The 24,247-nt window shown below is 45.8% G+C and overlaps 1 protein-coding gene across 3 annotated transcripts in view; it reads left to right on the forward strand.

Annotated features, from left to right (window-relative positions):
* The window catches only part of LOC125394476 (uncharacterized), a 184,542-nt gene that overhangs the window by 67,461 nt on the left and 92,834 nt on the right, over nt 1-24,247 (forward strand). For all 3 annotated transcript variants that reach the window (XM_087910709.1, XM_087910711.1, XM_087910712.1), the window contains exons 15-20: nt 4,767-4,959; nt 7,420-7,547; nt 18,179-18,379; nt 19,182-19,300; nt 20,612-20,840; nt 22,725-22,927. In XM_087910709.1, coding sequence (XP_087766835.1) covers nt 4,767-4,959; nt 7,420-7,547; nt 18,179-18,379; nt 19,182-19,300; nt 20,612-20,840; nt 22,725-22,927 — 1,073 coding nt within the window. The remainder of the gene's footprint in view (nt 1-4,766; nt 4,960-7,419; nt 7,548-18,178; nt 18,380-19,181; nt 19,301-20,611; nt 20,841-22,724; nt 22,928-24,247) is intronic.

The following is a 24,247-nucleotide window of genomic DNA, read 5'->3' on the forward strand; positions in this document are numbered from 1 at the left end:
AATTAAACCTTGAATTAAAAAAAAAATGGTAGACTCTGAACATACTTTCATGTACCATATGACCATATGTCAGGCAATGGTGGATCATGCACAATGACCTCAGAAGACTGTTTTTCTTATCAGATGGAAAGTATCTGTTATATGGGGACACTGTAGCCCATGTTTGTGGCTTAATGCTGACAAACAAACCTGTTTAGATGTTCTGATATCCAAATGCTCATGATTCTATTATGACTGTCTACCACATTGAGTATAGAAATGTATTGTCTGGATTTACAGCCTACAACCAATACGCTATACCATATATGTAGTAGGCTATACAACCTAGAGTTGGACAAACACATTTTTCAGTGGTCATGCAACAAAGAAGCCATGAAATAGCATGTGAGTGTATGTTAGAGGTACATCCAGAATTACTTCTAGAAGTCAAGAGCGGTTCCAAAGTTGTTTTGACCTGAGCACTAGAAGTTTGGAGTTGCTGTTGTCAATTGAGATTTGACTGAGAAAGGTCAGAATCTCATGCAGGACGTTGGAAGTTGAAGGTGCTTACTGGATGCTCAAGTAACAAAAGGAAGCTGAGACTTTTTGTTGTTGTATTCGAGACAGGATTTCTCTGTGTAGCCCTAGCTGTCCTAGAATTACCTCTGAAGACCAGGCTGGCCTTGAACTCAGATCTGTCAGACTCCTGAGTGCTGGGATTAAAGGTGTGCACCACCACCCATCAAGACCTGAATTTTTATCTTTCACATGGTCGTATTTATTTAATGTTTAGTTGCAAGGAAAGGCTCTACTCATAACAGAAGGTTCAAATCATAAGAAGACTGCATGGAAGTGCTCTGTGAGGTGCCTCGTGCTGCTGAAATGTAGGATGATTCGCTGCAGCAATAATGTGCTCTGGGACAATGCTCTTGCACCCTGTAAAGATTCGTCACTTGTATTGGTTTCATAAAATGCTGATCGGCCAATAGCCAGGCAGAAGTACAAGCGGGGCTACCAGACTAGGAGAATTCTGGGAAGAGGAAAGGCTCAGTAAGAAGTTACCAGCCTCAGACACAGAGGAAGCAAGATGAGAATGCCTCACTGAGATAAGGTACCAAGTCTAAACATAGACAAAAATTATGGGTGAATTTAAGTTATAAGAGCTAGTTAGTAATAAGTCTAAGCAATAGGCCAAACAGTTTATAATTAATATAAGCTCTACAAGCTCCTGTGTGTTTCTTTGGGACTGAATGGCTGTGAGACCAAGTGAGACAGAAACTTTTGTCTACAATAATAACTTATAGAGCAGGAGAAAGAGTGGGCAAAAGATATTTTTGATATTCTTTATAAGAGACCCTGGTTCCAGTAAGATGGCTCTGTGGTTAAAGGTGCTCACCACCAAGCCTGGCAATCTGGGCTAGCTCCTAGGAGTTCACATGATGGAAGGAGAAAACTGAGTCCTTCAAACTGTCCTCTGACCCCCCCCCCATGTGCACTTACACACACACACACACACACACACCGCATGCACACACGCACAGCATGCACAGAGAGTGGGGAGGGGAAAGTGGAAGAGAGAAGGAGTGAAGGATGAAGGGAGGGAAGGAGGGAAGGAGGGAAGGGAAAGAAGGGAGGGAGGGACAGAGAGAATGTTTTTAAAAAATGTGTTTAAAATGGAAGCTATTAATCTGTCATTTGCCCAATAGTTTTGGGCAGGGCCTTGGGCTAAATGACTATTAATATTATCTTAGTGCAGGATACTTCAGGAAAGTATAAATCAGTCAGATCAGTGCCCCTATGTCACAAAAAGGCCTAAAGCTCACGTTGGTAAGTTGGGGCAGGATGTAAAACACGTGACGTTCCCTAGTTTTCCTGCAGTTACTTTATTTGTCAAATAATTACCTTGGTCCAAGTTACTATCCAGACTTTAAGCACACATGGATCATTCCAAAGGTCATATTATTTCTTGCTCAGACACTAATTACTGCCATCCTTTTCCTGCCACTCCTCCAAGAACAATATGACAAGGACCCACTTTCTAAACCACAAAGAAAGCCTTTATAAAGAGGGTCTTCATAGGACTGTAAAAACTTACAGGCGAGGGAAGAGTCTCAGGAACTTTCCGTTAACAGTGATGCAGTTGAAGTATTTCTCAGTTGTGATAATTTGCTGGAGCTGCCACAGCAAAGTGAGTGGTCTATGGCAGAAATGGACTGCCACAGCCCTGGATACCGCCTTTCTGGAGCCAACGTGTTGGCAGGACCACACTTTCTCCTAAGGAGAGCCTTCTAGAAGAGCCTCTTCCAGCGTCTGGTAGTTTCGGTTAATTCTTGCCATTCTCTGGCCCATCTTCTCCCTCGTCCTCCCTACCTGCCCCTCTTCCTGCTCCTCCTCTCTCTTGCCTTCACCTCTCCCTCCTCATTTTCTTGAGTGAGGTACTAGGAGCCAAGCCCAGGGCCTCACACAAGCTCGGCTTATAGGTTTCCACTGACTACATCCGTAGCTCTCCTCTCCAGCTTTTAGTGTTTTATTTAGAGACTAGAACTCACTAATTTGTCAGATCGGCCCATAGCTTGGGATCCTCCTGTCTCCACCTCTGGGGCAGCTGGCTTTACGAGCGTGTGCCAAAATTGGACATTGCTTGACTTACAGATGAATCCTTGTAAGCTTTGGCGCCTTCTCCCCTTGGTGTCAAGCTCTGATTGCCTTCTTTTCGTAAGGACACAACTTGTTGGATTAGAATCCACTCTAACCCAGTAGGATGATCTTTTGCTTTATTTCTGTAAAGACCTTGTTTCCAAATAAAGACTTGTTCAAAGATATCCAGGTGTGCCGGGTGGTGGTGGTGCATGCCTTTAATCCCAGCACTCAGAAGGCAGAGGCAGGCAAATCTCTGTGAGTTTGAGGCCAGCCTGGTCTACCCGAGCTAGTTCCAGGACAGCCAAAGATGCACAGAGAAACCCTGTCTCGAAAAAACCAAGAAAAAAAAAATTCCAGGTGACATTATCCAACAGAGAAAATTACTAAGACATGTGTGTGCGTGTGCGTGTGCATGTGCGTGTGCGTATGTGTGTCGGCTTTCAGGAGTCCTCCTTGTCCAGCTTGCTTTGAGGCAGTCCTTCTGGTTTCTGCATCTGTACAGCTTACTCGGGCTAGCTGGCCTGTGAGCTTCCAGGCAATTCTGTCTCTGCTCCCCCTCTCTAGGTAGGAGAGCTGGGATTACAGATGTGCCCTGGGAATACAGATGTGTGCCATTACATCCGGCTTTTTTACATGTGTTGTGGAGATCAAACGCAGGCTAGCAGGCTTTGTTGGTTAGTGTGTTACCCACTGAGCCTTTCCAGCCCAGAACTCACAGAGTTAAAAGAAAAATGTTTTTAACCGCTAATGTGTATGAAACCAGTGTGCCCCACCTATGTGGTGGTACATATTCCGTACAATTAGTGTAGTCTAAGCGGGAGATGGGAAATGATCAGATTCAGCAGCAACCCAAGGCAATCACACTGAGAAAGTCCTTGCTGGAGGCCAGAAATGCCAGAAGCGAGTTCTGGTTTCTGTTTTATCTTCTAAATATCACCTCCGCCTAGAGGCTGGAAGTGAGTGACAGAGACTCTGAAGAGGCACCTGGGCACCTGGTTGGACCAACTGGACCAACTGGCTCATCTCCCTTCCTATCCCTCACCCCGATTTCTGCTTTGAAAAAGCCCAGACTAGCATCTAGATGGTAGCCTGCTTCCTGGGACCCACCCTGCTCTATGCTCCCTCTCCCTTTTAAGGGGCTCCCCCACCCCGTGGCTCTGTAATAAGTTCCCCACTAAAATTCTGTGATCCATGAATCTCATTGTTTGGATTTCTAAGACCTGGAAAGTCACTGACTCAGGGTGACTTTGGTGACTATAGAGTTTTCAGCTTTTGGTGGGCTTAGCTAGCAGTGGGGAAAGCTGAGAAAGGCTCCATTATTCTCAAAGACACCCCACTATCCCCAAATATCGTGATGTCCTACCCCTCCCATTTTGCTAGTGGCCTACGAGCAGCTGCGTGGTTCAACCAGGGTAAGATCCTGGCAGTCCGCTGTCCCAGCCTCTGACTTCAAAGGCCACCGAAATTTTGGACCACTAAGTGCCTGGTTCCAGTTGCTCTAGAATTAACTAGAAAAACAAACTCTTTTATGTGCCTCAGGAGCAACCTCTCCCCACCAATATTGTGTGTGTGTGTGTGTGTGTGTGTGTGTGTGTGTTAGAAACAAGTAGTTCAGGGGCACAGAGAAAGAGAGCGTTACTCCAACTAAAGCGTCTTGACAAGGTAGACCTTCACTTTTGTTCAGAAGGGTGTGCTAGTCATAAAAGTGGAAGAACAAGCGTGCCTAGATGGCAGATTCACTCGGGTTTTCTTCCAGTGCAGGCGACTGTGTCTTTTCCCCATTAGCTGGAAATGACTGTCTTTGATGAAGGACAGGGGAGAGGGGTCAGTCACTCAACTCTCAGATTATAAGGAAGCAGCAGGCTTTTGTGTAAACAAGTTTTACAGGTGGGAGGATGAGAGCATTTGAATAAAGGTCTCATCAGGCGGGGCGGTGGATAAAAATATTTGAATTCTTTGTGGTGAACAAATGTTCCGCAGTGTTTGACAGAGGCTTATATATATAATTCGATTCTTCCCTTTTGGCTGTGCCTCAGCAGTCCGCTGTGTGGGAGGAGAAACCCACTGCCTGGGCCACTGGGACTGACAAAATATAACTCTCCTTTTTCCAGTAACTTTGGGGTTTGGGTTTGGCCTTCTTTCCCCAGGTCCACAGCGTGCAATTCCTGGAGTTCTCGGAAGCCGAAAACCAGGACGACTTCCACAGCACGCAGGCTGGCTGTGTCCACACTCAGGACCAGTTTGGCCTGTATGTCATGTATGACAGCGCCCTGCAGGATCTGGAGGAGCTGGAGGCAGAACTGCTGCTCATTGCCAGTCATTACATTGAGAAAGAAAAAAGTAAGGAGGCAGATTAAAGAAAAAAAAATTCAACTGGCCAGGGTTGGGGATGAATCTCCAGGGTAGAGTACTTGGTTGCTGTGCACAGGGCTCTTGTAGAGTTCCAGTACTGAAAACAAGCAGATACACAAACAAAAACACACAAATCAATGACCAAACAACAGTTTTTAAAACTTGAGTAAGCCTATACTACCCCTGACGCAAATGTGTGCACACGTGGGGCTCAACTCTCCTTTGTGATGGAGCCGCGCTCTCTAAGGGATCAGCTGTAATTCTTGTAGTTGTTAGACTGCATGTCACCCAAGGAAATTCTACATCACCCACTGGGTATAAGGGATGTGGTACAGGACCCTGGGGAGAGCAAAGAAAGCAAGTGCAATGAATGATGTTTCTCCTGAGCCAATGACGCTGAGGAGACTGCATTTAGAAGCAGGAGACATCACTGGATTGATTCCTAACAGGAACCATGGGCATGCTGGGGGATCTGGCTAAGAGAATGCCAGAGAAGCCCCAGAAGGAGGACTCATGACTTGGGCTAATCCAGCAACCCATATTCTCGCTTCTTTTTGGCACCACCTAAACTTCCAATTTTAAAAGTAGGTAAGGTAAAGATAGCTCCCAGGAGCGTTTTCTATTGCATTTGAAAAGAGCTGAGAATGACTAGACACACTGGAGTACAGGACGGGAGTTTAGAAGGCGTTTTTGCTGTGCCCTAATGCCTGTAGACTGTGACAGAAGATAGCTCAGCTTCATTGTGTTCAAACATGCTTCTCGAAGGAAGTTTGACCGCCAGCTTTGAGATCCCAGGCGGAGTCCATTTAATATTGACAGTAAACAAACTCGACTATGTGGTCATCACTGCAACCATGAATATGTGAAGCTGGCCCTGAACATTCTAGGACATTCCATTTTAGCTCTTAGCTTTCATTTTCACTGGTTGTGCTACATCCAACGTTTGTCCACATTAACTGATCATCCGATGTGACTATTTCTGCCTGCTGAGAATTTAGTTCGGTTGAAACACATTTGACCACAAGGACATCCTTTCCTGAAGCTGGCTCGTAGGGCTTTAGTCAGCCATTGTGAAATGCTTTCTGCTGCCCGAGAGGACCCTCGTCAGAGCCTGGCTCTTGCTAAACACCCCTCACGGAGTCAGTCATTACTCAGCTCACATGTTGGCACCTGGATGTGTCTTGTCTTCTAGTATTTTCTCCCAAAGCAGGCCTTTTATAAATTGGAAGCAATAATCATGTTCACAGTGACGCTAACACTAATCCAATAGAAAATATTTTCTGCCAAATGGTGATGATGATTAACTTTGCTGATTTAACGTGGCAATTAATATAATTAAGGGATGTCTTAGAAGGCTCTCTGGAAATTTTTGACATAATTAACGTTAATGAAAATAATAGGGTTGGGGAGCCCAAGTGCTTGCCTTTCAATTCTGAGGATATAAGTTCATCCCTCCCCCCACCCCCAAAAGCTAGGGTGGTGGCTCTGCAGTACCTGTTCCAAGAGGCAGAGACAGAAGGTCCCTAGGTTTGATGAGCAGTCAGCTTATTGTCCATGGTGAAACTCAGGTCCCAGTGAGACAACCCAAAAACACATCCCCAAAAGTTGGGGGCTCCCGTGGAACAACACTTTAGGTCTCTTGATCTTTGGTGTGTGTGTGTGCGTGCACACACACACACACACACACACACACACACACACAGAGAGAGAGAGAGAGAGAGAGAGAGAGAGAGAGAAATAGTACATCAATTTCAGTTGCTGAACACCAGAGACCAGTTTTTGAAAATGGAGAAGTGCATGATCTGCCTTTAAAGCTACAAATTCAGGAACATTTTAGGTGGGTTTTATGCCAACTGGTTTTACTTCTAAACACTCTTTAAAAGACTGGGATGTAGTTTAGTCGGTACAGTTGCCAAGAATGCAGGAAGCCCCGGGCTTCATCCCCAGCACAGACAGCATGGGCATTGCAGATGTGTCTATGATGCCAGGATTCAACTTGTTTGGTAGAGCTAGGAAGGTCAGAAGTTTATCCTCAGCTACATGAGACTTCGACTCACAATAACAAAAAATTACTGAGCTAGGGGTGGCGGAGCACACTTGGAATCCTGGCCCTCAGGAGGCAGAAGTAGGAGGATCTCTGTGAGTTTCAGGCCAGCCTGGTGTGCATGGCTGGAGTTCTAGGCTAGCCAAGGCTACATGGTTAGGCCCTGTATCCAAAAGGAAAAAAAATAGAAATTACTAAAGTTAGTCTTAAATTTTGAAAGTAAAAACAAAACTACTGTTGGCTCAGAAGTCAACAAGCGTGGACTTCTTCACAGGCGGCTCCCTCAGTTGAGACCCAGTCACTGGCTCAGATCTACTCCTCAGATGGAGCTGATCACCTGAGTTTCTCAGAGAAGGAGCATTTGAATGGCCTGGCTCTAACCATTCCCGCTGGCTTCTTCCCAGGTCACAGAGAGGATAGCCAGTCACAGAGCAGCCAGCGCTGGGGCTGGGCTCATGCCAATGTGGACAGATTTGCTGTGCTGTATGACCTGTGGACCTGGGAAGTGAATCTTCTAGAAGGCAAACGCCAGGTATGATGCCTAGAAGGCGAAATGTCTCTTAAAGGTCTTTTTGCTGACTGTGGTGGTCTATGCCTGGAATCGCAACACCCAGGAGGCTGAGGCAGGAGGATTGCTGAAAGTCTGAAGCCAAGTCTGGACTACAGATGAGTTCCAGGCCAGCTGGCTACATAACAAGACTGTCTCAAAGGAAAAATAAACAAAACTAAACATCAAAGGTCGCTTGCACCAAGACAGGTTTTTTTAATTTTAGTTTTGTTGTTGTTGTTGTTAAACTGAGACTTTTAGGGATGCTCTCGAGAAAGCAAGTAAATCAAGTGCTAATTAATTAATTTCAATTTATTGCCCACGTAATTCAAACACTGTGTTTGTGCTAATTTGCATGTGTGAGTCGCTGAAGACTGAACCCAAGGACTTGTTCACTCTAGGCAAGTCCTCGACTTATTTTATTTTGTATGTATGGTTTGCCCGTACGCATGTATGTATACCACATGGATGCCTGGCGTCCTGGAGACCAGAAGAGGGCACCTGATGCCCTGGAACTGGAGTCGCAGTTGTGAACCACCATCTAGGAGCTAGGAATTGAACTTCCGGTCTTCTGTAAGAGCAGCAAGTGCTCTAAACTACAGAGCCATCTATGCAGACTCCTCTTTTTACTTTTTCTGATGAGACATATCTCATTAACTTGCCCAGGCTGGCCTTGAATGAGATAGTCCTCCTAGATCAGCTTCCTAAGTAGCTGGAGTTACAGGCTTGTGCCACCAGGCCCAGTTAAGTTTTATTTTCCTTGTGGTTCTTCATCACAAAAAAATAAAATATGAAGGACACTACTTTATGTTGCAGGTACAATCTGTCAGAGGATTCTGTGAGTCTCTCCTCGTGGCATGTGTATGCTCTTAGTCAGAATGGGTGGTGACTTCTCATACCAATCATGCAGCCATAGAGACAAGCCTCAGCAGAGGCTAAGTGACCGGCCAGTCACAGCCGCTACGCTGTGCTGGTGGCCACGGAGCAGGGAGTCCTGAGCCCAGTAACCAGGAGGCTGGCCGCAAAGCGAAGACCGCCATCTGCACAGTCATTAGCACATCGCCAGGGGCTTACATCTTGGTACCACATGTAACTGGCAGGTGAACTGGGCATCACTATCTCGCCCTCCCAATCATCACCCATGGGCAGGGGAGGCTTTGCAAAGGCTTGTTTTTATTTCTAACTATGTATTGGGGGGTATGCACACCTGAGCGCAGAGGGCTGCGGAGGCTGTGCTGTTAGAGCTCTTGGGACTAGCGCTAAAGGCAGTTGAGAGCCGCCTGCCGTGGATACTGGGAATTGAACTCAAGTCCACGTGAGAGCAGCAAGCACTTGTTGTCCCCAACCAATCAGCTCTCATCTCTCTAGTCCCATGCTAAAGTTTTTTGGTTGTTTATTTTTTTTAACTAAAATTAAAATTTTATCTTGCTATGTGCTATTTTGGAGATCTATAGATACATACAAGAGATGACTCACATCTTTAAGGCACTTAGAATCTAAGGTAGGTATTCAGGTCTTGTCTGTACAAGGTTTTCACGAAGGTAGACCCTTCATCCTGAAAGTCCAAGGGCTCCTATGATGGCCATGGGCTTCCTGGTCAAAAGCCCTCTGACTGGGAGCTCCAGGATAGACACTTGGGGCCCATGTTAGCTGGGCTGTGGTAGGGCACGCCTTTAATCCCAGCACAGGGAGGTAGAGGCAGGTAGATCTCTGAGTTCCAGGACAGCCTGGTCTATGGAGGGAGTTCCAGGACAGCCTGCTCTACAGAGGGAGTTCTGGGACAGTCTGGTCTACAGAAGGAGTTATGGGACAGCCTGATCTACAGAGGGAGTTCTGGGACAGCCTGGTCTACAGAGGGAGTTCCAGGACAACCAGGGCTATGCAGAGAAACCCTGTCTTTAAAAACAAAACAAAACAAAACAGAAACAAAACAAAAAAACAAAAAGCAAACAAAATACTGATGTCTTAGCACCATTTCTACAGATCATAGAAAAGGAGAAACTTATGGTGTATAAATGTTTATCCAGTCTCTAAGCAAAGCATCCATGTAACTGGGGCACCTTCAAGAGCTGGGGGACATCAGTGGAGAGATTTGTCTTATTTGGGGACTGTCAAAGTTGAAAAAATTGTTGTTAAATCTTCCCAGAGGGATAGACACTTCATCTCACTGGTAAAGATTCATAAGATATCTGGCAGAGAAAGACTCTTTTGTTGTTTTGTTTTGTTTTTTGTTTTATTGAGACAGGGTTTCTCTGTGTAGCCCTGGCTGGCCTGGAACTCACTGACCTCAAACTCAGAGATGGGCCTGCCTCTGCCTCCTGAGTACTGGGATTAAAGGTGTGTGCAGCCACCACTGGTTGAGAAAGATTCTTTTTTTCCCTTTTTTCATTTCTTTTCTTTTTCTTCCTCTATTTTTAGTTTTTTTTTTTTTTCCAGTTCCCCCTCCCTCCTCTCCTACTTTCCCCGCTCTCCCTTCCCACCCCCCCCCCCCAGGCCTCAAAGATGGTAAGTCCTCCCCTGGGAAGTCAACTAAGTCTGTTTATCACCTCTTTGGGGCAGGACCATGCCTCCCACCCTCACCCCGTGCCTAGGCTGAGCAAGGTATCTCTCCGTAGAGAGTGGGTTCTACAAAGTCAGTTCATACATTGGAGTTAGATCCTGGTCCCATTGCCAGTGTATCCATGTAGTGCCCAAGCCGCACCATTGTCATCTGCATTCAGGACGCCTAGTTCAGTTTTATGCAGGTTCCCCAGTTATCAGTCTGGAGTCAGTGAGCGTCCACCAGCTTGGGTCAGCTCATGACGGTTCTAGCTTCTCTGGGGTTGTGGGCTGTTATCCTTTGCTTTATGTTTGATGTCCACTTATGAGTGAGTGCATACTATATTTGTCTTTCTGGGTCTGGGTTACCTCACTCAGGATGTTTTTTTTTTTTCTAGTTTCATCCATTTGCCTGCAAATTTCAAGATGCCATTGTTTTTTACCACTGAGTAGTGCTCCATTGTTAAGCATAGGAAATTCCTATGTTGCATGGGGCATGGCCAACAGGAATCCTTCCTTGGTAGAGTGCTAATGGCTAGGATTTACATATCAGCCTGTTCTGGGTACAGACTGATAAGGGCTGTGAATCATTGATCTTAAAATTTATTGGACAACTTGGGTTTCTTGAACTTTTCCCACTTATAATACATGTTGCCTAAGAAAAATTTTCACAACTCCGGGCATATACCTATATACAATAGATATACAAATCAAACATTACTGGTAATGAATCATAAAAAAAATAGTTAAAAATGATTCCTGGGCACACTGTAGTTCTGCCACTTATTAAGAACAAAAGTAACTACAGAGCGAATTCCTGGGCAGCCAGAGCTGTCGCACAGAGAAACCCTGTCTCAAAATACCAACAATGACAAAAAAGAACAAAAGCAAATTTCTATACCAATGTAATGGCTCTCCTTGTTTATCTATTACAATCCAGTTCAAAGATACAGTAATCTGCTATTTGACATGCTGAGGAATGATAACAGGAAACCAGTAAAAATAACCTTTTCCTCATAATTCAAGCTTTATGCTTTTCTAAAACCAGAATACTTACATATACAGTAAACAGTGCAGTTTATAGTATGCAATGGTCTCAAGTCTTAGTAGAGTGTTTCGGAGGAGGTTTTCATTGGCACTGTGTGGCAGGATGACGTTAACAGTTACAAGCGAGCACGTTGTGTGTTCAGAACTCGGCCTGCAGGAAAGTTGCATGGTATAACATGTGTGAGCACTGCCATTATGAATTTGATTTTGAGCTAATTTTGGTTGTTGTGTACTCTGAAACCTTTTGCTATTGTCGTGTGTGTGTGTGTGTGTGTGTGTGTGTGTATGAGAGAGAGAGAGAGAGAGAGAGAGAGAGAGAGAGAGAGAGAGAGAGAGAGATCTTATATTCACTTACACAATTGAGTGGTGGCCCATAGTTTGGAGATGTGAAGAAGAGCCATAGGTGAGAACCATGCTCCTAGCTTTGTTTTCAATTGTTATGTTGGTGTCATCGTGGAGGATGGATTGGATAAGAAACCTTTAGCGAAGAGGTCACCTCCGATGGTGATCGGGAGACTTAGAAGGGACCTGATCGTAAGGATGTGGCCTGAGAGCAGGAGACAGGAGCAGATGCCATCACTCTGAAGGGGACATGGTGGGAGTTAAGGATTGGATATGGATTTTGGAAGGAGAGATTAAAAAGAGATTTGAAAGGGCTTCTAAAGGGTCAGGAAGGAAGCTTCTAACTAAAGCAGAGTGCAAGGGGAGAGAGGGTGTCATTAAGGAAGAAGATGAAAGTGTATTCAAAGACAGAAGTCATCGAGGGGGATGTTTTAGGTCTAAAGCCAAGAAGTAGATACGAGCTGAGACTTGACCGCAGATGTTGAGCGACAGCAATGAGTGGGAAAGTTGGAGGGTTTGAATGAGTCCTGGTGACACCTACATTTATGGGGCAGGCTGTGGGACAGAAAGAGTAGCCAAAGAGACGGAAGCCGACAAGGAAGAAAGAGCTTTGGGAGAGTCAACAGGAAAGTGTTGGCGGGAGCCCACTGACGTGGAGCATAGTAAATATTGAGGAAGACAATCCCTCAAAACCCCAGCTCTCAGGTGGCCAGAGGCAGCTGTACAGGACTCCATCAGGAGGTGGGGGAGGGGCGTGGAAACCAGGCTGCCACAGCTGTGATGTGGTCTGAAAACCGGGAAGTGGAAGTGGTTTCTTTTAACTGTTTTTATAGCAGAACGGATGGTTAACGGTTTTCTCTCTTTTGGTCAGTTACTCATGGAGATGCATGTAGGTCACTGGTCATTTGGAAACATCTGTCTGAGCTGAGAAGGTGCAAGCGACAGACTTTGGAAGACTTGGTTTCACAGATAACCTTGACTTGCCAGTTAAAACTTTATTGTGATCAATTTGCAGTAATTGGTTGTATTAAATGTAAACAAAACAAATGCATTACTCCAGGCACAACACAAGCTTTAAGTGTGTGTGTGTGTGTGTGTGTGTGTGTGTGTGTGTGTGTGAAAGAGTTGTCATTCCCTTTCTTGGAAGCCTCAGGCAGAATTCAATGGCAATGAAAGAACCAAAGGGCAGAATAGCCAGAAAGCCAAGTGCCTGTCCAGACTGTAGTTCATTCCATTCCAAGCTGTCAAAGCGGCCTGCTATCTCCTTCCAGGGTCTACCGCAGCCTTCTCTGTCTTTCCAGGGTCTATAGGAGCCTGGCTTCTCCTTCCAAGGTCCATGAAATGGTTTTTATTTAAAACAATGGTTGAAAATATCCCCCTCCATCCTACCCTGAGAATAAGTTCCCTATAGAAACTGAGCTTTGGGGACCAAAATTGTAAATTATAGTCTTCCAAGTCAGACATTCTAGCCAAAGAGCCCATCGTAAATGACTGAGTCAAATTTCCATCTGCGGTACAATTGATCCCCGACCCCTGCACTGACTGCACTGCCGAGTCTCCTCAGCTGTTTCCGAAAGTTAAATGTATTGGTATCACCACTTAAGAAGTTCTGGAACATATTGGGCTCTTTTGAGTTCTTAAAATAACCACAGAATGTATGGAAACTCATAAAATTAAAGTTGATATCAACTGAAGTGGCTTGGGGGACAAGAGAAGTCAGAGAGTCAGTGTGGCAGCCCCTAGGTCACACTGTCCTGTCTCCTACTTCCCCACGGTCATCGGGCAGGTTCTTAATCAAGTATTATCCCTGTGGCAAAGGGAGAGATTCTGTGGCAAGTTGTGTCTAGCATTATCTTTCTGTTTGACACGTTGGTGTGACCCCAAACACTTTGAAAGTTACCATAAATCTTAGAGTTTACAAATACGATAAACTTAGTAACTGAGATAATCTCACAAAGAAGATAAACCCAGGGAGACCTTTTGTTATTAATTTTGTCTGTTTTGCTGTTTTCTCCAGCGTTTTCCTGCTACTCTCTCTGTATGCCGCGCATACCACTTTGCTGAGACCTGGCCCTTGACATACAGAGGCTAATTTGACAGGTTAGGAAGACTTCTCAGGCAAATGTCAGCCTGGAGTTTAGATGGAAATGGGCCAGTTAACAAACAGGCAACAAACAGAACCCATGAGGCAGAAAGATCTTGCCCCACCTTCGCTGGGGAGGAATTCATAACAAAATAATGAATTATGCATTGATCCACCTGAGATCGTCTCTCAGCTGAGCCTAAAGATGGAAAAGATGTTATTCGTCTAAGTTCCGTTTCCCTTCTCAGCAGATAAAACATGGCAATATGGGACATGCTTACCTTAAAGGAACATTTGCTATTTATTTGAAATTCGAAGTTGGTGGATGTCCTGTATTCTGACTTATCTGGAGGGAGCAGGACTGGAGCTCAGGACAGAGGCTCAGCAGGCATGCCTGCTCACATCAGACAAGTCAGACGACAGCTTAGGGGACTGTGCTCTTGGCTTTTCTCATGAGAGTTCCAGGGATTGGACTCAGGTCCTCAGACCTTGCTGAGCCATCTTGCCTGCCCGGACATCCTATGTTCTTATTTACTCATGTCATCAATAGCGAACATTTAAGTTAGCCTGGTCCTCTGTAACCTGTCCTCACCAGATTGGGATCGCCAGAAAGGGCTCTCCCTGGCCAACTTTGCCCGCCAAATAGCCAACAATTGGGTTCTTTGTCCGAAAACAGGTCAAGAAGTTTAAATACCATAAACCAGCTCCCAGAATTGTCCCGGCTCAGCCAAAAGGGTTCACTTTGGGCCAGAATGAATTAAGGAGGTAAATGTTTCTTCCCTAATCTCTCCCTGGGATGGCAGAGTGGCAACCTCAGCCTGGCTAGTCATTCCTCCTCTGCTTCTTCTAAGTCCTCTGCTACTTAACAATTGGCTGTTATTCTAGAGTGGATCTTGGGTGAGGAAATCAGGTCACTTAGACCACCACTGATTTTTTGTTTTCTGTGGGATGAACTTAGGGACAGAGGAATGACCATGGTTCTTCACTTCCAGCTCCATGCTGTGAAGTGTGAGTTTCTAACCCCTGGCACCCGTGCCACGGTAGCCTGAGCTTCAGGCTCCTCTTGGTGGTTTACTGTTCATACTGGAGTTGGATTTGGTACCTTTCCAGAACAGGCATCCTCGAAGCTTAAGCACCACGTGAGTCACTTTTCTTGGCACTGTAATGAAATGCATCAGGGAGGAGGGGTTTGTTTTGCTTTCACATTTGAGCATATGTAATTCATCTTGATCTGGAAGGCAGGAGGCAAGCGTCTCCATGCAGCAGGAGGGAGAGCGTAGCTGGGGCTCCTTCCCTCCTCACATCTCAGCACAACGGGAAGTGGAGGTGGGACAGGAAGTCACACTGGGCTGCAAACTTCTAGGCCCACACCACGAGATCCCCTTCTTCCACCTTTCAAAGTTTCTGCACGCAACCTCTCAAAACTGGGTCATCCGCGGGAGACCAAATGCTCAAACCTGTGAGCCCTGACAGATATTTGACATGCAAAGGTTCATGGGTACTCACTGAAGTATCCCATTTCATCCTCCACGAGCCTTGACGTTGGGCAGGCAGATGTGAACATCTCTTCATAGATGATAACCGATTCCTAGTGTCTGTTCACTCTTGAGTGTTTAACATTCTTGTGCAAAAGAGGGAGAAAATCTTTCTCCTTCCCACTTGGCAATTCCGAGCCTGCGCCTTGGAAAACAAACTGACGAAAGTCAGTGCTGTGTGTCCACGTGGAGGTCTTCAGAGGACAGGGCGCTCAAGGAAACAGGTGTGTGGAAACAACCTTCCAGTCAATAACTAGGCAGCTGAACTGAACAGACAGGGCTGAAGAGAGGAAACCCAGTAGCCACCGAATAGCTTATTTTTTTCTTACATTTCTGTTTACTTTGCCTGTGTGTGCCATGTTGCACACGTGGAGGTCAGAGGACAACTTGTCAGAGTTAGTTCTCTCCTTCCACCATGTCAGCGCACTACAGGGATTGAGCCCAAGTCCTTAGGCTTGGCTGCAGATGTTCTGAACCACCCAGTCATCTCCCTGGCCCAAATAACATTTTAAAAAGCTATTCTCAGCCCGGTCAGAATGGTTAACTCAAGAAAGTAAATGGCAGCGAGGCTGATGAGGATGCGGGGAAGGGGAGCCTGATTTTTTGTTGGTGGGAATGGAAGCTGATACCACCACTATCATAACACAGTGACATTTTATCCAGCCATAAAGGAGATTTAAATCATGTTGTTTGCAGAAAAAATAGATAAAAATAAGAATTATGTTAAGCAAACTCTCCTAGACTCAGAGAGACACATGTATGTTTTCTGTCGCCTGTAAATCCCAGATTTTAATTTTTATATGTGGGTCTGGGTATTTAGGACGTGAAGCTAGAAAGGGGCAATGAGACAGAGAAAGAGGGAGGGTGGGAGTAAAGTCAGTAATAGAGTAGATGTGTCATGAAACCAAAACGGGGGAGCACTGTAGGGAAGCGGGCCAGCGAAGGGGAGCCAGGGAGGATGGTAGCCTCAAGCCCATAATTTCTCTGTGTGTGTGCATATGTACATACTTATGTGTGTGTGGATACATGTGTGTACGGTGCTCATGACATGTATGCATATGGAAGGCAGGTGCCATTTTCAGATGCCATCAGCCTAGATCTCACCAAGTAGGCTAGACCAGCTGGCCAGTATGCCCCAGGCATCTACCTGTCCCTGCCTCCTCAGAGCTAGCAGAACAAAGGAACACCACTATACCCAGAGCTAGCATTACAAAGGGACACCACTATACCCAGAGCTAGCAGTACAAAGGGACAGACACCACTATACCCAGAGCTAGCAGTACAAAGGGACACCATTAGGCCCAGTACTTTTTTAGACTGGACTCAGGATCAAACTCAGGTTCTTGTGCTTGCAAGTCTAGCACTCATTGATTGAGTCATCTCCCCAGCCCTTGAATGTTAATTTTTAGAAACAAAACCCAAAATAAGTAAAACAGAATGTGTGCGCGGGTAAAAGATAAATCATTAGAAGAAACAAAGATGAGCAGGCTGCCAAGAGGAGGCAAGCGAGCCCCCAGGCAGGGACTGCTGAGCTGCTGTGGGCTGTGCCGTGTGGCCCAGGCCTCCAGCTTTCATGAGCTGGCATGGGCTTAGGTGGCACAGCTGATTTTTGAGTCATTTCTGTTCTGTAAGTAACCCCTCCCCCCAGTCCTATAAGTAACCCCTCCCCCCAGTCCTATAAGTAACCCCTCCCCCCAGTCCTATCAGTAACCCCTCCCCCCAGTCCTATAAGTAACCCCTCCCCCCAGTCCTATAAGTAACCCCTCACCCCAGTCCTATCAGTAACCCCTCCCCCCAGTCCTATAAGTAACCCCTCACCCCAGTCCTATCAGTAACCCCTCCCCCCAGTCCTATAAGTAACCCCTCACCCCAGTCCTATAAGTAACCCCTCCCCCAGTCCTATAAGTAACCCCTCCCCCCAGTCCTATAAGTAACCCCTCACCCCAGTCCTATAAGTAACCCCTCACCCCAGTCCTATAAGTAACCCTCCCCCCAGTCCTATAAGTAACCCCTCACCCCAGTCCTATAAGTAACCCTCACCCCAGTCCTATAAGTAACCCTCACCCCAGTCCTATAAGTAACCCCTCACCCCAGTCCTATAAGTAACCCTCACCCCAGTCCTATAAGTAACCCCTCACCCCAGTCCTATAAGTAACCCCTCACCCCAGTCCTATAAGTAACCCCTCACCCCAGTCCTATAAGTAACCCCTCACCCCAGTCCTATAAGTAACCCCAGTGAAACTCATCTAGCGGTATCTTGTTGCAATTCATAATAATAGTCCCACACCAGCCCAGAATGGAGTATAATACAGGTTTCTTTACTGAAGGGTAGACTCACAGAAAACGCAGTGATCAGCCGTCCTCTGCATGATCCCAGGAACTAGAGCCGTTTCCAGCAGCCAAGAGGCCCGCACGCTTTTTGTCTGCATTTATAGACATGAAACCAGGCCCAAAGCGGGGTCAGTATCTTAAAGGCTATTGGCTGAAGGCATTCCCACAGCAGGATCTGTGCTTTGGTGTGTCATCAGTTCAAAAATAAAAAAAAAGATACATCATATAGTGCTTTCACCTGATAATAGTATTAAAAAATAATAAAAGGTGCAGGTAGACCTAGGGGCCTGTGTACCATCCTGGGAAGAGTAATACATTGTGGAGAGGTATTACTCTTATAACCAGGCTATGGAAAGAGGGTAGGCCTCTAGGAATGGCAAACTTTTGGAGCGTTGTCTTACTGGAGAGCGATTATTGGAGAGCAATGCTATCAATGACGTAGCTTTCCTTTTGTTTGTAAAGAGCAGGGGAAGACAGAACAAAAGGAATGGTCAAACTCAAGTCTAGCTCCGGTTCCACAGCATGAGCTCCAGCTCTTGCCCTCTTTACTCTGTGGGTTTGCTGACTGAACCAGCTCTTACCGTATCTGCCCGTACCCGAACCACTAACCACCCAGAGGTTTCAGCATCTCTCTTTGGCTAAGGCCCCAGGGCTTGTCGGAAGCTAGGATGGAGCTTCCCATCTTGTCTGCTGGCACCAGAGCTGCCTCTGTTGTTCCCTGACCATAAACGTATTTTCAGCTTCTCAATAGTTACTTTGAAGCCTACCAGCACACGCTGGACACCGAAGAGCGCTTCGCCTTGGCACAAGCTATGACCGACGTTATACACCGACGCCCCAAGTTTGATCTCGGCTGCTCGTATTTCACTAAGGCCTACCAAGATGACTGTATCTGCCTGAGGCTTCACTGGCAGCTAGTGAGGAGCATCCTCAGCCATCAGGTGAGTAGGGCTCCAATGGCTCCGTCTGAGAAGACTATGGGAGACGTAAGCCAGATATCAAAGTAGCTTTCTTTCACTGCAGGTTCAGAACCTGGGTTTTCTGGGCAGAATGTCTCTTTGTAAGCCCATTCGCACTTCTGAATTCCAAGTATAACTTAGGCCTCCAAGGGAGGTTCCTAAACCTCAACTGCCGTTAATGACCCACAAGGAGTTGAGGACATCATCTCTTATGAGATCATAGAGTTATCATCAATAAAAGGTGCATCTTTCCGAGATGTACATCTAGCGTGTAAAACTGTGGGTTTTTTCCCCCATGTATAGGAGATTTTTGTTTGGTTGGTTTTGTTTGCTTGCTTTGGTTTCGGTTTCTGAGACAAGGTCTTACACAGTAGCCTAGGTGGGTAACCCTACCTTAGCCTGCCTCAGGGCTGTGGTCATAGATATGCACCACCATTCCTGGCTTTTGTTTTTTATATTTTATTTTATTTTTGAGATAGACTTCTACTCTGTACCCTGGCTGGTCTGAACCTCTCTGTAGACCAGGCTGGCCTCAGACTCACAGAGATCTACCTGTGTCTGCCTCCTGGGTCCTGGGATTGAAGGCAGGCACCACTGGGTCCAGCTTTCTTTTGCTTTTTCCTTGGCTGGACCTTGACTTAGAGACCAGAATGTTCCATTGTAAACAAGCCTTCAAAACCGTGTCTGGGTGAGAACTAGCGAAGTGACAGAGGTGGGGAGGGGGTCTATCCTCTGGTCCTGGCTCATAGCTCAGGTCCGTCCTGGGGATGTTTATTCTCTGTAGCTAGAACAGCAGCGGGATTACTTGCGGACGCTCTGGCGAGGGAATCTTCCCGCTCTCAAGACATTCGGACTTCCCCTGAATGGAATTTGCGAACAGTTTGTTTCCATCAACAGCAGCTGGTAAGTTGCTGTTGCCTTTGGGCATTTCAGTTTACTCTCTTCTAGAGCCATTAAGGTTGCAGTCTGGAATCAAAGTAGTAAGCGTTAAAGGACCACTCAAAGGTACGTGGAGGCGGGAGCTCTTGAGTCGTGCTCACGTATCTGTATCTGAAGCCTGTGTGTGCTTTAAGTTTCTCTGGAAGGATTTTCTTTCCTCTCACAGAGAATTGTCCCAGATGAACCTCTGGGCATCACCCCTTCAGAGAGCAGTATTCTATTTCCGGAGACCACCCTGAGTGGGTACACATTTTTTTCCTTCCCTCAATGTGATTACCTCTTTCTCCCATTTTCCCCTGCCTTTAAGTTAGAGGGAATGGTGAGGTGACAGACCCCGTATAGAGCGGCAGAGCCTGAAATCAATATCTCCCCATTGCCTCACCATGGTGGGGAGTAACTGTCTTGCTTCTCTTGGCTCATACATTTGAGGATACAAACATGAGCATAGGCGTGGCCCTGAGCACCCAGAGGTGTACATTAAAGACAGCTTTTGTGTCAGAGACCTCACAATAGGTTACAGGCAGAGCACAGTAAGAGCTAATAGCTAAGATTCTGCCTTCTTAAGAAAGAGGCCCAGCCCAAACCCTGCATTTTCCCCACAGACCCCTCTCAGCACCGATGTCTCCACTGTGGCCAGCTCGCCACCAGCTGTGTGTACATTTTGCTATGGAAGGGATCGGCTGTTCAGGAAATGGATTTGGCAGAGCAGACTACGGTTAGAATGAATGCTAAAGCTGTCCGGGTCTCCAAACAATCAGGGTTGTCTGACTGAGGCTTCTTCCCAGGTTTTGAGCAATATGCTTTAAGATCTAGGCGTAAGAGAAGCTCGTTTACACAGACTCGGCTGGAAATAGCTGTGCTCTTCAATTTTAAAGCAGGAAGACTCTTGACTTGTTCTGGATCCTTTATTTCCAAAAGCATAATCCTCAAACAGGTGTTTTATTGATTTTTGTCCTCGTGAATTCTAAAAGACAATATCCTTATAATGCATGTGAAGGAGTCCGGCTGCGTATAGAGAACTTAAAACTTGCCTTTGCTCATTAACGTTTGAAAAGAGGAAAGGAACATACGTCAGTTTCTTTCCACTTTCCAGGGCCCATGGTAAAACAAGGAGCATGCTGCATTATCTGGTCAATTAGTTCCCCAGTCTTTAGAAGGCCCTGGATCTATAGGGGCTGTGTTATCGCTCTTTAAAGATAAAAAGTCAGATATCTTCCCCAGAAAGATAGCTTTATCCTTAGTTGTGAAAAAATGTCATTTCTTCTCTTCTTCAAGCCCAACCTCAGAAAATGTCCATCTGTTGGAGTTCCACCCTTCCCTGGGTCTGGTTGGGCTCATCCCTAAAGCCCTGGAGCACCTGTTGCGCGAGGCTCGCCACGCCCACAAGCCTGTGTCACCCAGTGGGCTCGCCCAGCTGGAACAACGTGTCTTGCAGCTCGCTCTGGACCTGTGGCTCACCCCAGCCAGGCCCGAGGCCTGGTACAGCGCACAACTCCAGAGAGACGTGGGTGTTTTCTGCCAAGACAGTTGGGTACTTGGCAAAGAGAACATTTCTTTCCAGATGTTTCTGTTTAGCTCTGTTTTGCTGTTTGGCACTATTCCGCTCTGTTTGGCCAGAGAAAGAGCACAGTCACAAACCTTGCCAATATTTTTATGTGATTTTTGTTTTGGACAAAGCTTCTAGCTAGTATTTAAGGATGTCAGTATAATTAAAATTAAATGGAGGATTGCATAGGTGTGTGAAAAATATTTCTCCTTTCTCATTGGCTCTGCAGTGATACACAGTGTGTTTGTGTATTGGGGAGGAGTTGGAGGTACACAGGAGAACCACAGTGGTCGGTGTGTCAGGCTAATGACTGCACTACTTGGCCTCAAATTAAAATGAGTTCTTTCTTTATATGCCACAGTCCTATGCTTTTATATTATTTTAATAATGTTAGAATTAATTGTCACTTAAAATTTATTTTAAGGCTGGAAAGATGGCTCAGGAGTTAGGAGCATCTCCTGCTCCCCCAGAGGACCCAAATTCCTCTGGAGGCCACAAGAGGATGCTGGGTCCCCTAAAGTAGTGCCTGATGATTCAGGTTCTATCACTACTTGTATTTCAATCCTTTTCTTTTTCTGTTCAGCTTTGAATGCTTAGCCGGGGCTTCCAAACTGATCTTGTTCTACAGCCACTTGTGATATAATGGAGACATCTGCTCCTTGGGCCACCATGGTATCCTCTGCTCTTCTGCCTAAACCAAAATCATCTTTTACAATATTTGTTTTTTAATTTTTATTATTTTATTTGTTTGTTTGTTTGTGTGTGTGTGTGTGTGTGTTTGAGAAAGGGAGGGAGGGAAAGAGAGAGAGAAAGAGAGAGAGAGAGAGAGAGAGAGAGAGAGAAAGAGAAAGAGAGAAAGAAAGAGAAAGAGAGAAAGAAAGAAAGCGAACTTAGGCCACGTGTTTGTAGGCTAGCTCCAAGTGTCTGTGAGATGCTCAGTGTGGGTGCTGGGAACAGAATTTGGATTCTCTGGAGAAGCAGGAGGTGCTCCTGACCCCTGAGCCACCTTTCCAGCCTTAAAATAATTTTTAAGTGAGAATTAATTTTAACTTTATTAAAATAATATAAAATCATAGAGAACTGTAACAGAAGAGTAAAGAACACATTTTAATTTAAACCTATTCTGAGGCTGGCCTTGGTCATACAGGCATTAATCATTGCTGGTTGGGTGCCTGAAGCAGGCAGATCTCTGACTCTGTGACCAGTCTGCTCTATAGAGCAAGTTCTAGGACAGCCAGGGCTACACAGAGAAATCCTGTCTCAGCAAACAAACAAACAAATAGCGGAAAACTGTTGTTGGCCACCAAAACATTTTTTAAGTTTGTTTTATTTTGTGTGTATGGATCTTTCTTCTGCATGTATGTCTGTGTACTGCATGCTTATATAAAGTGCCTGTGGAAGCCAAAGAAGACATTGGATCCCCTCGTTCTGGAGTTACAAGTAGTTCTGAGTTGCCATGTGGGTGCTGGGACTCGAACCCAGGTTCTCTGGAAGAGCAGCCAGTATTTTCACCACTGAACCATATTTCCAATTTTTACATATTTTTTTAAAATTAGTGACTTTTATTTCTATTTAGTTCCCCCTCCCCTATTCTTTGTGTTTAAGCAAAAACATTTATGAAAACAACATTTACCACCATAATGAAAAAAATACTTCTGTAAGTATTTAGTTTCCATATCCCCTGAGCAGCCCTATTAAGAAGTGGTTATTTATTGGTGTCTGGTAGGTGGTGATTACCAGGAAATGATACCTCCAGAGTCTGTGCCACTGACGGTATTTTTTCCTTCTAGTGCACGTGAAGTTTCTCCTTTTGAGTTTCCAAATTCCTCGGTTTGCTTTCAGCTCTTTTCAGCTAAAGTGATGGGTGATCCCTTTCTCGTGGAGGAGGTGGGCCTGCTTGCGCTCAGGTCTGCGATGGACAAAGGGCAGAGACAAGGCCAAGATTTCCACACAATGCTCCTGGAGACATTTTCGAAACTTCTGGAACTCCTGACCCTCCGCCACCGACTGATAGAAATGAATGTGGAGAGCGCATCCTTGGCTCAGTGAGTGCTTCATGGTTAGGGTTAGGGTTAGGGTAGGGTTAGTGCTACAGGTGCTACATGGACGGACTTGGGGACGAAATATGAGGGTCTAGGGCTCACGGTCTCAAGCCTTGCCCTTTGCTCCCTAGAGCAACCAGACTGAGATGGTCACCTTGTTCCTTCCTCTCCTCCTAGCCTCCATATGAGCCTCTCTGACCGTCCACCTGGCAGGAGTCTCCCAGTGGGTGCCCACATGGTCTTCCCAGTCAGTGCAGTCATTGTGCTTGGATGTTTAATGTTGATTTGTCTTCCAACACAAAATCCCTGCCAAGTTGTTTACCGGGATATCCTGTGACCTGGTACTGTAGTCTGTGCTATTGTAACGGGCTACCTGAGACTGGATCATTTATAAAGAACAGCAATCTATGTCTGATAGTTCTGGATGTTGATAAGACCAAGGTCCACATCTTCATCATCCCGAGACAGAAGACGGATGGGCAATAGAGCATGCTCTTGCGTGTGCTTGTAGGTGGAGTGGGGAGAGAAGCAGCAGGGTAGGACAGAGAGGAGGGGAATTGAGTGTCATGTCCTGTGCCATCGGGACCACTTCCACAATAACTGGCCTACTTCTTCACTAACAGCTGAGCCCTCACAACCAATGTCTCTTTAAAAGTCTCTGTCAGCAACTCTTATACTGGGGATTAAATTTCTAACACATGAACATTGGGAGACATCCAAGCCATAGCCCCTGGGGCCTGAGCCACACCAGGCACTCAGGGTTTGGGGTGAATTTTCTCTTGCATACAATGAGACTGCTTACTTAGCAGAGGTCCTGGAGAGACTGTTGTGGCAAATCTGGATCTGGAGAGGGATGGAGGCTCAGCAGGTCAGACAGGAGAGGAGCTAATGAAGCCAGTTTCAGGTTTTAGTAGGAGACAGTGCTAAGACTTCCTCAAAGAAGGAGAATGTAAGGAACTAGAGGGCTTGTTTCAAATACACATAGTGCTGTTCTGACTCCCATGGGAAGTCCTGCAGGCATAGACAGCCCAGCTATCCACCAGCCACCATAAGGATCACAGTCTTTATGGGATTCTGTGTGTATTATTTCCTTAAATTCTTCGACTCTCCCTCTGAGATAGGTAACAACACTTCATTAGCAAGGAAGTAGAGGGTTAGAATGATGACGTAATTAGCCCCAGATTGCTGCATTAGAAAGTAGAAGTAGAAACAGAAACTGAGCTACTAGTCAAACTTACTGCCTCTGGGACACTGCTCTCTACAATCTGTGAGTCTCTCAGGAGCTAATAATGTAAAAGTTACCCAGGATATATTATAATAATG

The sequence above is a fragment of the Myodes glareolus genome, chromosome 1, assembly GCF_982192425.1.
Source record: "Myodes glareolus chromosome 1, mMyoGla1.1, whole genome shotgun sequence".
Classification (NCBI taxonomy): Eukaryota; Metazoa; Chordata; class Mammalia; order Rodentia; family Cricetidae; genus Myodes; species Myodes glareolus.